At 32.3% G+C, this 15,021-nt stretch overlaps 1 protein-coding gene across 1 annotated transcript in view; it reads right to left on the reverse strand.

The window, feature by feature from the left end:
- LOC142330246 (alcohol dehydrogenase [acceptor]-like) overlaps positions 1-15,021 on the reverse strand; it is a 45,772-nt gene that overhangs the window by 6,965 nt on the left and 23,786 nt on the right. The window contains exons 6-7 of the mRNA XM_075375415.1: positions 11,468-11,621; positions 1,590-1,753 (exon numbers count right to left, since the gene is read on the reverse strand). Coding sequence (XP_075231530.1) covers positions 1,590-1,753; positions 11,468-11,621 — 318 coding nt within the window. The remainder of the gene's footprint in view (positions 1-1,589; positions 1,754-11,467; positions 11,622-15,021) is intronic.

Raw genomic sequence — 15,021 nt, forward strand, 5'->3', positions numbered from 1 at the left:
TTTTCACTTTTTACTATTTCACCTTGAAGAAGAATTATTTATTTCCAATGTTTCCATTTGAGGTAAAAATTCATAGTGTATGACAGCTTTACTGTCAATATGATCTTGACATTTGGTTAAACTCAAAAAATTTTTTTAGTCTTTCTAAATTTAGCAATGTAAAGGCTGAACTTTAGTTTTCAACATCATAGTTTAAACCTATGTTCTGTCACCTGTTATGATGATATTTAAAAGGTTTTATCATCAATTGATTTAACAGTTTAAATTTTTATTTAAATTATTTTTCCACAGCTCCTAATACAACACAATATGAAAATTATCTTTTTTGGTTGTATAACATCAACCAGGACATAAGCTTTGCTGATTCAATATGCCTTCAATTTTTTGAATAGAAAATCATTGCAAGGCCAAGTGAAATGTTGCACTTGGCTGTATTATATATTTATCTGCTATTATATTATATATAATGCATACTCCCCAACAAAGTAACGATGATTAGATGCAAAAGTTCTCTGACTTTTGTGCAATGAGAGGATTATGTCAATGTTGTCATCCTTCCTGAAAGCGGATCATTATCAATCAACTCACATACATTTTAAAATTTTATAAATAATTCATACTGCTGAATATGGCTAAAGCAATCATAACTGTAAGCTTGCATTAATAAGTCATGTGTTTCTGTAGATGTTTTTCTGAGTTTCATAAAACATTTCGTGTTAATATGTTGCTCACATTATCACTCACTGTAAAAATAACCAAAATGTGACACAAACAATAAAAAACTTGAATCGTGCAGCAAATGAACTGCACAATATAGAAAGAATCCTTATTGAGATGTGATGTAATGTTTTTCTTTACACAAAACTACCAAATCAATACACATTTCAAAAGGTTTGATCATTATTTTTACAACATACCTTGAACATCAACCAACATTTATACAAAAGTTTCTGAACAAAATAAATATCATAGACATCTTAAGGAAACACACATTAATAAACAAAGATATAAGAAAGCATGAAATTAAATTGCATTAATAATAATAATGATGATGCAATGGTAAGACCTGATACCTTATTACCCATAGATAAAATGAACACAAAAAGTATATCAGAATGTAAGTTTATAAATCTACCTTATCAAAAACTAGACACAAATACAAATAATTAAACTGTAACATGCAAGTTTGGCTTAGCGTATTTGATGTGAGTAGAAATATAAAACAATATGAAATTTATAAATATTCTAAATTTTGAAAAAAATATGAATTAAACAACAGTATACAGATCAAAATACTCTATTTAACCATATTCTACAGATTTTTCATAACTATTAGAGATAGGCACCCTTAACAACAATTTCATTTGCAACAATAGTGATAAAGAGCAGGAGCTGTAAAAATATTCTCTAGAAGCACATTTTCATTTATTTTAAAAATAATTATTAAATAATTTTCTTTTTTTTACAACAAACTTTAATCATACTTTATCAACAAATGTACTTTAACTTAAAACACAAACTCAAAGTACATTAGAGTTCTTACAGCCAATGTTAACCAACAAAAAATAAATTATAAAAATAATAGTTACCAAATTATTTATTCCCATAGCTTTTCTTAACACTACACCAGCATCAGTAGATAAACCAGCTGGTAAAGTCATTATCTGTATATCAGGTGGTGTATTGTTTACAGATTTTATAAAAGGGCTGTGCATTAGTCCTACAATTTCACAGCCAGGAAAAGTAAACGGACCTGAAAGTAATGTCAAACAATTTTCAGTAATCATTAAAAGAAAATTTTAAACATATATATAATTTTCATTAAAAGTGAAAAATAAAAAAAATATTTATAAATTATTATGTAAAATACATTTTTATAAAATTTTTGTAAATTATGGTAACACCTCTGCCTTTCATCCAGAGGTCCAGGTTCAAGTCCCAATCAAGAATGCCTTGTTCACATTTTAAAAGTCATTAAATTAAATAATATATTAGAATTATATTTATTACGACTTAAATGTGCTGAAGACATATTTTAATGAGAAAGGTAAAATGGGTAATGTGACAAAACCCAACACCAAAATATTTAAATGCCAGCATATAAACATAGTAAGTACAGAAATTTTTTTTATATGTGAAACTTATTTCTTAAAGACTAACATTGCAAAATTCATCATTTTACAGTAACATACTTCTTCTTAATTATTAAATTATCCCACCAGAAATCATAGATAAAATATGGTTTAAAATTCTAGAAACTAAAACCACAACTACTTCAATTTTTATGATTTCCAATGAAAGTTATATGGGAAGCATACAAAATCACTCCAAGACCATTATCAATAAAACAAGAAGTGCCTTATAACCATGGACCACCAAAACCTGAGATTTCTGGGAAATAATCTCTTAAGAAAGAAATTGTTCTGGTTGATTCAGAATCAGTAGAGTTGGATAATGTAACCATTCAAACAGAAATTCTTTCAGAGTGAGTTCAATAATTTTTTTGAAATAGATTTTCTGAAATCATAGAAAAACATAGAACTTAACATAAAATAATATTAATATGAAGGCCTCCTGACCAATATTTCTTAAATCACAGCTCATACTATTACCTAGTTCAATTAAAAAGCCAAAAGAGAAGCTTTTACATTTAATATAAATTGGTTGAGTTGCATTCTGCTCAAATAATAAAAGAAAATGTTAACAATAATGTTAAGCAGTAAACAATTCAGATAACTCCACTAATTAATTCAAGCTTCAAGCTACCAACAAATAGAATCAGAATGTGTACTGCTTTGCTTAAAATAGAAAAGCATTTTTTCAATTTTATAATGACATTTTTTTATAAATTACTTTGATGTAAACAAAATGTTTTTTCTTCATTTAATTTTTTTTTAAATTTAATACCAGACTTATTTATAAAAAATAATTTATTTAAAAAAAACCTCACAAGACTACAAATTTTTCTAAGTCCTTTGACTTGTTTCTGCATGATAGTGATGTTGCTGTTAACTGTAGTAAACAATCTCCCTATCCCTTCCTTATTAACCTGAATCCTTCCGGTTCTTGGCATTACCCAACTTTTCAGCTCCAAAATCTTTTTAAAGATATCGACGTCCTGGCCATCAAAGAACAGGTGGTTAAAGCAGTGAAGTTACCAAACAGGATGAGGAGATGGAGCAGTCAATTGGGCTCAGGCCAGCCCACTCTGGAACTCAGGTGACCTTGTTAACTGTGAGTAGTGAGGCGGCTGAGAAGTTCCTGTTGAAGGGTTGCTTAAGTGTGGGAGTGATATCTTGTAGAGTAACAATGGATACTGAACAGGAAAGATGCTAATGGTGCTGGGACCTGGGACATAAAGACTCCAGGTGTCAGGGATCAGATCATATGCACTGCTGCTTCAATTGTGTAAAGGAAGGCCACTTAAAGGCAGGGTGCAGAGAGCCGGCAATGTGTAGAAAGTGTGGTGTGGAGAGCCACTTTATGCAGAGCTCAATAAAAGTATTACAGCTGAATACCAGCCATTCCCAGCAGCCTCATGATTTACTGTGGGCCATGGCCAAGGACTGTGAGGCAGAGTTATGTTGGTTGCTGAACTGAACCTTGGTGTAGTGAAACTCACAGGATGATATTGGATGATGAATGTACTTGTGCCATAGCAACAGTTCCCAAACAGGGTGCAATTAGTGGTAGTAGTAAGGGACTGGGGTTCATCTGAGTTGAGGGTGGTGACAGGATTTTCTATAGCTGCTATGTCTCACCTAACATATCAACAGTGGAATTTACTAACAGGATAGAGAGTCTAACTGCAGATTTGTGGAGGCGGAATGGCCTGGCATTCATATGCGGGGACTTCAATGTGAAGTCCCCTGAATTTTGCAGTGAAACATCAAATCTAAGAGGCAGTATATTGGCCGAGGTGATGGCCTCTGTAAATATGGTGTGTGCCACCTTTGGTACACACACATTTCATAGAGGGGAGAGGGTTTAACTCTAGACCTTATGTTTGTTGAGGAGTCTGAGGCAAGAGATGTGTGTTTGCGAGTGTTGGAAGACAAGACTCTCAGCGACCATCGCTGTATAGAGATTATCACTGGAGGGCCATGGGGTAAGGTCATGAAATTGGTGTATTGGGTCCTTGGAGAATGAGACCGATCCAGGCTCCTGGGATCTGAGATGCATTTGTGCAGAAAATGGCTCTGAGGGTGTGGAGCTGAGTGGCGTGATGGTTGATGTATGCAGAGAAACATTAGGTGAAAGCAGCACCAGAAAAAGCCGGAAATCAGTCTATTGGCTGTGTCCATGAAGTGGAGGCTTCTAAGAGAGACTATTAAAAATAGGAGAGGACTCACTAGAGGAAGGAGGAGTGACTGGTGATTGCCAGAATGCCACCAGTTGATCTACTAGCCAAAGAGCGCTGGCCATCTGGTTGCAGATTTTCCCTTCACCAACATAAAAAACAATTCATGCTTTGCAAACTGCAAAACACAGAACACTTCCTGTTGGGCCATATTTGTTACTAGTGCTTTCAAGCAGAAGGTATAGGAAACAGTTTATAAATTTGTGTACACCCAAAACTATTTGAGTTGCTCTTTCATTTCATGTATAATTAATCAATGTATATGAAACTAGAGAAATATTACACAGCTTTAAAACCTCTATATAAATTATACATATATAAAATAACTTTTAGCAAGTGTAATAAGAAATATTTTTACAGTTTTAATAATTTAACTGAACTTTTTCAAAATATGAAGGTTCTCTGATTACATGTCTATAAACATCATTATGCTTTTCAAAATAGAGGAAACACTTACATTGAGGATGGTCAGAATGCAAACTTTATGTTGTATAATTAACATTTCATTTGCATTTCAATTAACAGTTCATGTGACTGTCAATTCATGATGAAATGTAGCTTTTACAAGGGTTTAAAATAAAGAAAAATTTTCATTTAATGGTCAGGAACTCATCCACTCATCTATTATGAATGAGATTACAATGCAGATTATAAAGTACAGATTACAGTGCAAAAATTGTACTTTACAGAAAGTGCAGGCATGCAGACGGCTGTTTTAGTGTGAGCAATTGTATTCTTCATTATTAGAAAGCTAAGATTGTCAGAAAGATTAATAGAAGTGCTTCTTTCCTTCAAAACTATGTTTTTATACTACCATTCATTGAAATTATATAAATATCACAATAGCATTGTTAAAACACAATTCGGAACATAAAAAAAAACTAACTTTAACAAGAGTGAAACTCTTGTACAGACTCAGAGTACAAACTCTGTTTAAAGTGTGCTATATTGAAAATGCATTCCAACAAATAGAAAATTAAATAAAAATATCTTAAATACAGATAAAGCTACATTTTTAGATACTTAAGCACTAATATTTTATATAATTAAAGATATGGAATAATGAAAATGCACTTATATTAAAAAGACAAAAAACACACGCTACTTTATGCATGATTTACCATGTTTGCTACAAATAAAAATTTAAAACTTAGGAATAGGGAAAAAAGGAATATAGTTTACTAGCACAGTATAACAGTTAATTTTTTCTATCATAGTTCAGAAATCATTTTTTTCTTTTGTAATCCATGAAATAGACATGATTATAATTATTAATATTATAATAATACAAATAGAAAATATAATACAAAGATCATTTGGAAGATAATACCCATTCATGCATCCTTATTGGACTGAATTAAATTCTTATTCAGCCAGACCATCACATATCTACTTTATCTGTGTGAGTTCTCACTGCATTCTTAAAATTATTTGTAAACACGTGCGTGCACACATACACACATTATTTTACTGAAATTAATCTTTTTAAGATTCATATTATTCCTCTGTACTATACAGAGCGTTTCATAATGTTCTTTAGAGTTTTGAAAATTCATTAACAAAAAACTATTTCACTCATAAGAATAAAACAAGTACTGTACGAAAGAGTACTTCAAATAGTTTTTTCCACATATACTAGGCAGTTAGTAAACCATTTGCTTGCTAGGCATTGACAGTAGAGAAAATGGCTACCATGGGAAGCGAGAAGTCGTTTTGTGTGTTAGAATTTCACTTGTCAAAGTCAGTCATTTCTGTGCAACGTGCGTTTTGGTTGAAATTTCATAAGGAGCCACCAAGTAACAATTCAATTCGTGCATGGTATAAACAATTCAGTGAAACTGGTTCCTTGTGCAAGCGAAAATCAACTGATCGTCCATCAACCTCGGAAGTCAATGTCGAACGTCTGCATGCAAGTTTCATTCGCAGCCCGTCAAAATCGACTGCGGCTGCAGGCAGAGAATTAGGAATTCCGGAAACAACAGTGTAGAGAGTTCTTCATAAACGTTTATTATGCAAACCATACCATCTTCAATTAATCCAGCGTCTTTCTGATGGAGATAAAACACGTAGGCTCAATTTTTGTTTACAGTTATAGGAAAAGATGTTGTTAGATGAAGGTTTTGTAAACAAGATAATTTTCAGCGATATACCTACTTTCCATATTTGCGGCAAAGTAAACCGTCATAACGTGCGAGTTTGGGAAACGGAAAACCCAGATGCTTATGTGGAACACATTCGGGATTCTTCGAAAGTAAACGGTTTTTGTGCGATCTCTCGTGAGGCAGTGTATGGGCCGTTCTTTTTTATGGAAACGACAGTAACTGGCACGATATACCTGGATATGTTACAATTATTGGCTTACGCCTCAGCTACTCAACGACTTCATTTTCCAGCAAGATGGTTGTCCTGCCCATTTTCATAACGAGGTTTGACAGTACCTTAACACAACATTACCTCGACGCTGGATAGGACGTGCGTCTGAAGAAGACCAATACGTTATGCTGCGGCCACCAAGATCACCAGACCTCACGCCATGTGATTTCTTTCTCTGGGGATATGTGAAAGATAAGGTGTTTATCCCACCAATGCCGCACTATATTGGTGAGTTAAAGAATTTGCATAATCAATGCAATCAACTCTATCGAAAGTGACATGTTAGAACGAGTTTGGCAAGAGCTAGACTTTCGTGTTGATGTATGCCGTGTCATATTGAACATTTATAGATTTTAACAAAAATCGTTTGAGTCCCTGCATCACCTCGTACAACTTTCATTTAGGCAAGTGAAATACTTTTTTTGTAACTTTTTTTGTATGAATTTTTGTAACTCCTAAGAACATTATGAAATGTCCTCTATTTAAATTGTATTAAATAGACCTGCCAGTACAGAATATTGAGATACCACATAACTTACCTTAATTTTCAATGAAAGTAATTTTGCAGGATCCCATATCCTCAGACATGATTGAAATAATTCCATTATTGCATAATAGAGATTTAAAAATAAAAATACTACAATAATGAAAATTTCATATTAATTTACACAAGTGCTGTTATCTACTGCAATTTTTACAAGACCATCTCCTTCAAACACTGTCTGATGATTTATTAAATTGAAGTTTTGTTTCAATTTATGAGATTCGGCTGATAAATTTTGCACACTAACATACTACATAGAGACAAAAGGTACTATTGAGTTGGGCATGGCAGCTCATGATAGCTGAAATCTCCCTCTACAAACCTGCGGATAATGCATTGAAATGTTTATTGGTAAATTTTCAGTAGCAGTTAAAATGGAGTTGAGTATGGTCAATATGTCAACATGGTTAAAACAGCACACAGTGATCAAATTTTTAGCAGCAAAAATGTGAATCCTACAAATATTTTTCATCATTTAAAAGTGGTTTACAGTAGTGAAACTGTTGACAGGAGTACTTTGAATAGGTGGACATTGAAATTTTGTAAATGTGAAGCTGGTGAAGTGACAATTGAGGACGCACCTCACAATGGATGACCAGTTTTTGTGATTGATGAGAAACATCGAAAGCAGGTGGACAATTTGCTTCAAAGTGACTGGAAAATCACCCAGTAACGTATCACTATTCACTTAGGCATATTTAAAGAACAAATAGGCCACATTATCGAGCAACTGGGTTACCATAAAATCTGTGCTAGATGACAGAATGCAAACTGATGGACACAAACACAAGCAGCATCATGTTGAATGTTGCGAATAACTTTTACAGCGCTATTGTGCTGAAGGAAACAACTTCCTTTTCAATATTGTGACCGGGGACGAGAGTTGGGTACATCATTACAACCTGGAAGAAAAAAGGCAAAGCATGGGATACAGACAAACATGCAAATACATGGAATACATCCGAATCGCCAAAACCTAAAAAATCTGAAACTCAAGCCTTGGCAAAGAAACTCCTTTTGACAGTATTTTGGGACGTCAAACATGTTTATGTGACAGAGTATCTCGAACGTGGGAAGACTGTGAACTCCAAATGGTACATTGAGATGTTAAAGACACCTCAGATGTTGCGTTTGACAAACCACCATGCCCATAATGTTGCAATATGACAATGCACAGCCTCACAGATTGTACGCCACTACTGAGGCTCTCTGTAAGTTAAAGTTTGAGCCTATTCTGCATCCACCATACTTGCTGGATTTGGCTCCATGTGACCTCCACTTTTCCTTCCTCTGAAGAGGGATCTGAAAGTTGGGAGGATTCACCAAGGATGAGGTGAAGGAAGCTGTGGCCACTTGGATCTGAGAAATACCACCAGAATTTTTCAGTAAAGAAATGTAAAACTTGTCATACGTTGAGAAAGGTGTATCAGTGTAAACGGGGATTAAAATAAATACTGTATTTCATAGCTAAGGTATTGTAATTTTATTCATTTTTTAAAAATTCATTCCAATATCTCTTTTTATTCCCATGCTACAAATATATGTGCAAAATTTATCAGCCGAGCCTCTTATATATATATATATATATATATATATATATATTCATATAATATTTTTCTAATATATTTAATCTGTTGTCACCTTTATTAATTTCTAATATCTTTAAATTTGTATTAGTATCTGTAATAATAACAGAATGTTTGTTTTTTATTATCTAATAAAAAATAAACATTCTGTTTCTAATATTAACACAAATTAGACATATTAGAAATTAATGACATAAAATTAAATATATTAAAATATATATTAAATATATTAAAATGCATGTATATAAATATAAAAATCATATATTTAATGTAAACTATATTAAAATTAAATAAATAATTGAAATAACAGAATTATTTCAATAATGACTGAGGATGCAGGATCCTGCAAAAGTACTTTCATGAAAAATTAAGGTAAAACATGCTTAACTCAATATTCTCTAGAAGGTTTATTTAATAGAATTTATATACATATACACATATATGTTAAAACTGTGCGAGAACTGTATAGTTGTACAATTTCTGTACATATTTAAAATGGATTAAAAAATAAAGAATGCTACCGTTTGTGAACTGAGATCTAATTCAATTTCTTAATGCAAGAAGTATGTGGCCATCAAATCTTGGTGAATGATTTTGTAAGTTTTACAAAGATATGTTGGATGAATTATCAATACAACAATGTTGTTAAAAATTTAATGCAGGACGGCAAATCATTTATGATTATGAACAAACTGATCGCCGCCCATCTGTCATTATGAATAATTTTCTGAGTCTGTTTATGAATTCATCAAACAGGATTGGCATTTTACACTTCATGAAATATGTGAAAATCTGTTAGTTGTTTCTGGCACCTTATTTATTAAATTGTTGCTATTCATTTTAATTATAGATTTATGCTAAGTGTGTTCCTCGCAGGCTTAGTAATGAATGCAAATGGATACTTGTAAAATTTAAGTAAGAAATTTTTTATCATCCTGTCTACAGCCCTGACCTGGCTGCATTTGACTATAGTCTTTTTACCAAACTGAAGGATGTTTTAGAAAGAAGCAGTGTGAGTGCTAATGGCCAAATGTAAACAATGATTAATTATGTCAATGAGCGGGCAGTGGACAGATATGACATAAAATTAAAATGCCCGTTGGACAATGCATTAAGTACTTATATATAAATAGTAACTAGGTAGAAAAAGTTAGTTTTGCATTAAATAAAACACATTAGTTAAAAAATTATTATTAGTTATATTTATAATAAAATGGGATGACTTCCACTCTCAGGATGGATGACCAAAATAATAAATGAAATGTTAAAAACATATATAATGTAAAAATAGCTGTCACAAAATAAATGCACAATCAGTAAATGCAAAAATCTGTAATACCTAAATCTATATGTATATGTATAAAGGGATCCAAAAAGATGTACTCACTGTTTGCGAGTCCATATCTCGTGACAATTTTTGGCAGAGAGAGGGTTATGGTATGTGTCCGAAATGATCACCAGCACCATCTATACAACGCCCATGATGTCTAAGTGCACACTGAGCTATGGCTGTTAGTACATCTGGTGTAGTGGCAGCACATGACTCTACAATTTTTTCACGTAGTTTGTAGGATTTTTGCTGGTTTTTGTCGATACATGTCATTCTTGATGGTCCCCCAGAGGTATAAGTCCAGAGGCGTCAAATCAGGAGACCAAGGTGGGTACTCAACAGCACCTCTTCAACCTACCCACCGTCTGGTAGAGTTTTATCAAGGTACAACCTGACATCTTGTTAAACGTAAAGAAGTTCATTACCATACAGGTTTTGGATGGCACACAAAATCCTTGTCTGAAGCATATCAAGGTACATCTCACCAGTTACAGACCCTTGAAGAAGAGACCAATCAAACCATGCATTGATAGACCACACTACACAGCAATCTCCAATGGATTCACTGCCCTGTCCACATGAGCATGAGGATTTTCAGGAGCCGAATAAACACAATTGTGGTGGTTCACAGTACCGTTAAGTTTGAATTACAGCTCATCAGTCCACACTAACTTCCCTGCAAATTTCTCATCCTCACCAACCATGTGCTGATACCATTCACAATAGTCCATCCTTCGATCTGGAGCATCCTCATTCATCGCGTGTAGCAGTCTTGGAATGTACACCTTCCACTTTGCACTCTTCAGAATGCATCTTACACTGGCTCATTCCACTTTCAAGCGCTCCCTGGTTCACTGATTTTTGCAGTTACAAGGTGAAATGTTGCAACACGGCAGCACTGGATGCCAGACTTGTAACTGTTCATGCTCGGCCGGATCTTTCTCTGCCACTGTCGTTGTACCTCGTGAATGTTCTTGTACCACTTCAGTACAGCCTTGCAATCAACAAACAATAAGCAAACCTCAGCCACTGTTGCTACTCGATTGTCTTCTGCTGCACTGACTAATATGACTGGCTCGTTCCACCACAAACCACTCGCACATGCATGACATAAATTGCCAGCTCCTCCTAACATGAAAAATTTAGTACCTTACACTACACTACAAATTAGATTAATTAATGTAGGTATTTTTGTTTAGATATTATTTAATTACAAACAGTGAGTACACCCTCTTACATATATAAAAGTAGTTATAAAAGAAAGACTTATATACCTTCAGATTTAACAAAATAATCATACGCATATTTAGGATTAGTCATGGTGGTATGCCATATTGGAGATGAAGAATTTAATTTAATTATATCTAGTCCTGTAGCAACATGGTCTTGTAAATTATCACCAACTGGTAAATTAACAAATGTCTTTATCTAAAAAATATAGCAAAAAAACAAATAGAAATTTATAAAAATTATTTTTATATAAATTGAAACTAATAAAACAATAACCAATGTAATAAATTAAGGGAGGGAGGCTTTACATACAAAATTTTCATAGTTGCTCTTAATCAATGAAAGATTTCTCATTGAATAAGTGCTTGTAAGTCTGAACTCATCATCAATAATATTGGCTGCTCTTTCTCCCCTATGTATTAGTTCTAAATGATATGTCTAATGCATTTGGTACAAAAAAAAGGTTATTCATTAAATTTTTTTTTAAATCTACTGAATTTATATTTATTCAAATGCAACTGAAATACATTAATACAATTTTAAAATAACATTTTCTAAAAGTCTAAATATTTGGAATTTTTTTAAAAATAACAGTTTTTAAAAGTTTAAATCACTGGAATTGTCTTACCTTTATTTTTAAAATATGGTGACAAACTTTTTGCCTGTACAATGGTTGATCAGTTTCTTAAACCAACAATAGTCACCTTATTCCAGTATCCCATCTTCCTTGGTACTAAATATCTTTTTTGGTCTATGTCAGAATATCCTGATGAAAATACTCTCCTTGCTTGTCGTTGACAGAGCACAAATTTTTTGGAAAATTCACTTCCTCCCATCTAATGAATTTTTAATGACATGCAACATCCTAGACGTTTGTAGTTGTCTAACAGCTTATTAATAAAAAAATACATAGTTTTATCTTTTCTGCTGCCTAAAAAAAACAACAATTTTGAAGGACTTCCTTACACTAGTTCACATTATTGTCTATCATCAAAAGTTAAGTCCTTAAGCAGTTTCTTGATCTGGGGACCGATAAATATATCCTTCTTCTGCTTATCATCACTCAGTTTAGGAAAACCTATTTTTAATGATTAAATCCTAGTCCATCTTTGTCTAGTGCCTTTACAAAATCTTTCATGTATCTGAGTTTTATGTGGAATGGTGGCAGTATTATTTACCACTCTCAGTTAATGATAAATGCTTTACATTTTTTCACCAGCAACAAAGTTCTGCTGCAATGGCCAGTTCTTTACTTGGTAATGATGTTTTGTATCACTGCTATCCCAAAGGCAAAAATAACAACAATATTTTGTAAACCAAGAAGTATCACTGCAAATTTGTCACATACGCTCCTTGTATTTTATTGCTTCTAGTATTGATGCCATAGTTTCATATGTTTCTTTCATGTAGACTGCATGAACTAATGGAATGGATGGATGTTTTTTACAATTACACAATAAAACTGCTTTCACACTAACTTTAGAAGAGTCAATAAAAACTCGTCATTCTTCAGGAATATGCTGAATTCCAAACGCTTTCATCAGGCCGTCATCAACGGTACAAATGCACAATGAATTTTTCCTAGTAAAATAAGTTGAAAGAGTTTTATTTTGTGTTCTAAACATAGCAACTTTTGTTTTTTCTGCTAAAATATTCTACTGTTGCAGTCTTGACCCAGAAGTTCAGCTTGTTGGTTCGATAACTTTAAATTGTGAACTAAATCATTTAGTTTATATTGTTGGATTAAATAAGATTTCTCGTTAGATACAGGAAGAAACTCTTCAGCATTCTCTGCTTCATTTTCAGATTGTTTTTCTAGCAATGTCGGATTAGATGGTGGTACATATACAGGTAACTCCTCTCTGTGTAGTACCGGCTTTAGAGCTGGCAATACATCTGCATATTTACTTTTTATTTTAGCATGAAAACTGTTAATTTTTGAATGAAAATCCAAATATATTTGGTCATACAAAAGTAGCGGTTTGTGAAGTGGTCCTTATGTTCACGCCAAACCATCGGTAAGCAAATAGCATGGTTCATCGTTTCCCCTTCAACCATTCAGTTAACAGTTACTAAGCACGATATGAAAATAACACGAGACACCCACATTTTACCTTGATTCCTGAATCTACAATCAAAATAAAATTTGTAACCTGTTTTTATCAATTCAGAAATAGTATTTTTTTTTGAGATTTAGGCGTAAATTTATCACAGACATAACAAAAACTGTCTGAATGATTTGAATATCCACAAAACTTTGCAGAAGCCATATTGTAGTAAATAAAAAAAGAAATCACTTTTGTGTTATAAAGAATTGATGAAAAAAATAGCAAAATAGTAATAACTCTGTGAAACACAACACACAGTATAGACAAGTGAAGCTAAACTGAATAAGATTTTAAGGTTTGTAGTAGCCAACAAGAGATGACCATATGATATCATATACAGATGTGTTTGCATGTGTCTACTTCTCATGATAAAGTGTATATATTTATTTATTTTTTCTTTATTAAGCATGTATGCACATTGTTTAAAAGTAACAATGCAGAGACTACTCTAACTTGTAAACAGTAGTTGATCAAAATTAGTTCATTATAAAAAACCTTTACAAATTTATGATTTACATAAAACCTTTACATGGCAACACAATTTCAATAGCATAAATACAAATTTTGTGTTGACTAATGTAATTAAAGGACAGTCTGACAAGCTACAGACTCAAATACTAGGGTAGTACAGGTTCCTTTCATCTACATAATCTACTGATTCACTTCATAAGAATAACACATCCAATGTCACACTAATGAAATATTTTTTAAATTATTATCTACACCACATCAATTATTGTTTTAACACATTTGTTTACTTTGTATGTGTTACTAGCTGTAAAATTAAACAACCCCCTGCTTCTTTGAAAAAACTTGCTCATCATTGTAATGTATATTAAATTCATCTTAATGTATTTTAGATGGATTATTATTACAATTTAAGAGAGTTTGAAATTAGGTTTCTAGATATCAAAGATGTAATGATTTAAGGATTGAAATGTTTCATATTATGTATCCATTTAGAAGTAATGAAGCAAAAATTATGGTAACAACTAAATCTTGTAACAGTATAATAATTTTCATTAACTTAAATTTTAAAAATACTCATAAAGGTAATTTGGTTTCCATATAGCACTGGTTAGTTAATATTTCAAAATACCTCACCTGTTTTACTGCAGTTTACAAGTGCTTTATGAACATTTATAACTAATTGTTTTACTGTCTATTTATAAATTTAAACATCAAAATACAATTTTATTTTATTTTTTATTTTTTTCTTAACTTCAGTTAAAACCTTCTTAAGCAGCTTTATTAAACTGGAATGTCTTTTTTATTTTTAGTAGAATTAAAATATTTGAATAAAGGAAATCTATTATATGTCAATGGAGATAATTCTTTCCCAGTCTAGCTAGGGCACAATTGGATAATAGTGAATTATATTTTTTCAAATACTGTAGAATTCTACATTAAATTATAACTTAATATGAAATGTTTATTTTCAACTTTTAATATGAAACCAGAACAATGCCTTCAAACTATGGTAGAATTCT

Source organism: Lycorma delicatula, chromosome 9 (genome assembly GCF_047948215.1).
Source record: "Lycorma delicatula isolate Av1 chromosome 9, ASM4794821v1, whole genome shotgun sequence".
In the NCBI taxonomy this organism is placed as follows: domain Eukaryota; kingdom Metazoa; phylum Arthropoda; class Insecta; order Hemiptera; family Fulgoridae; genus Lycorma; species Lycorma delicatula.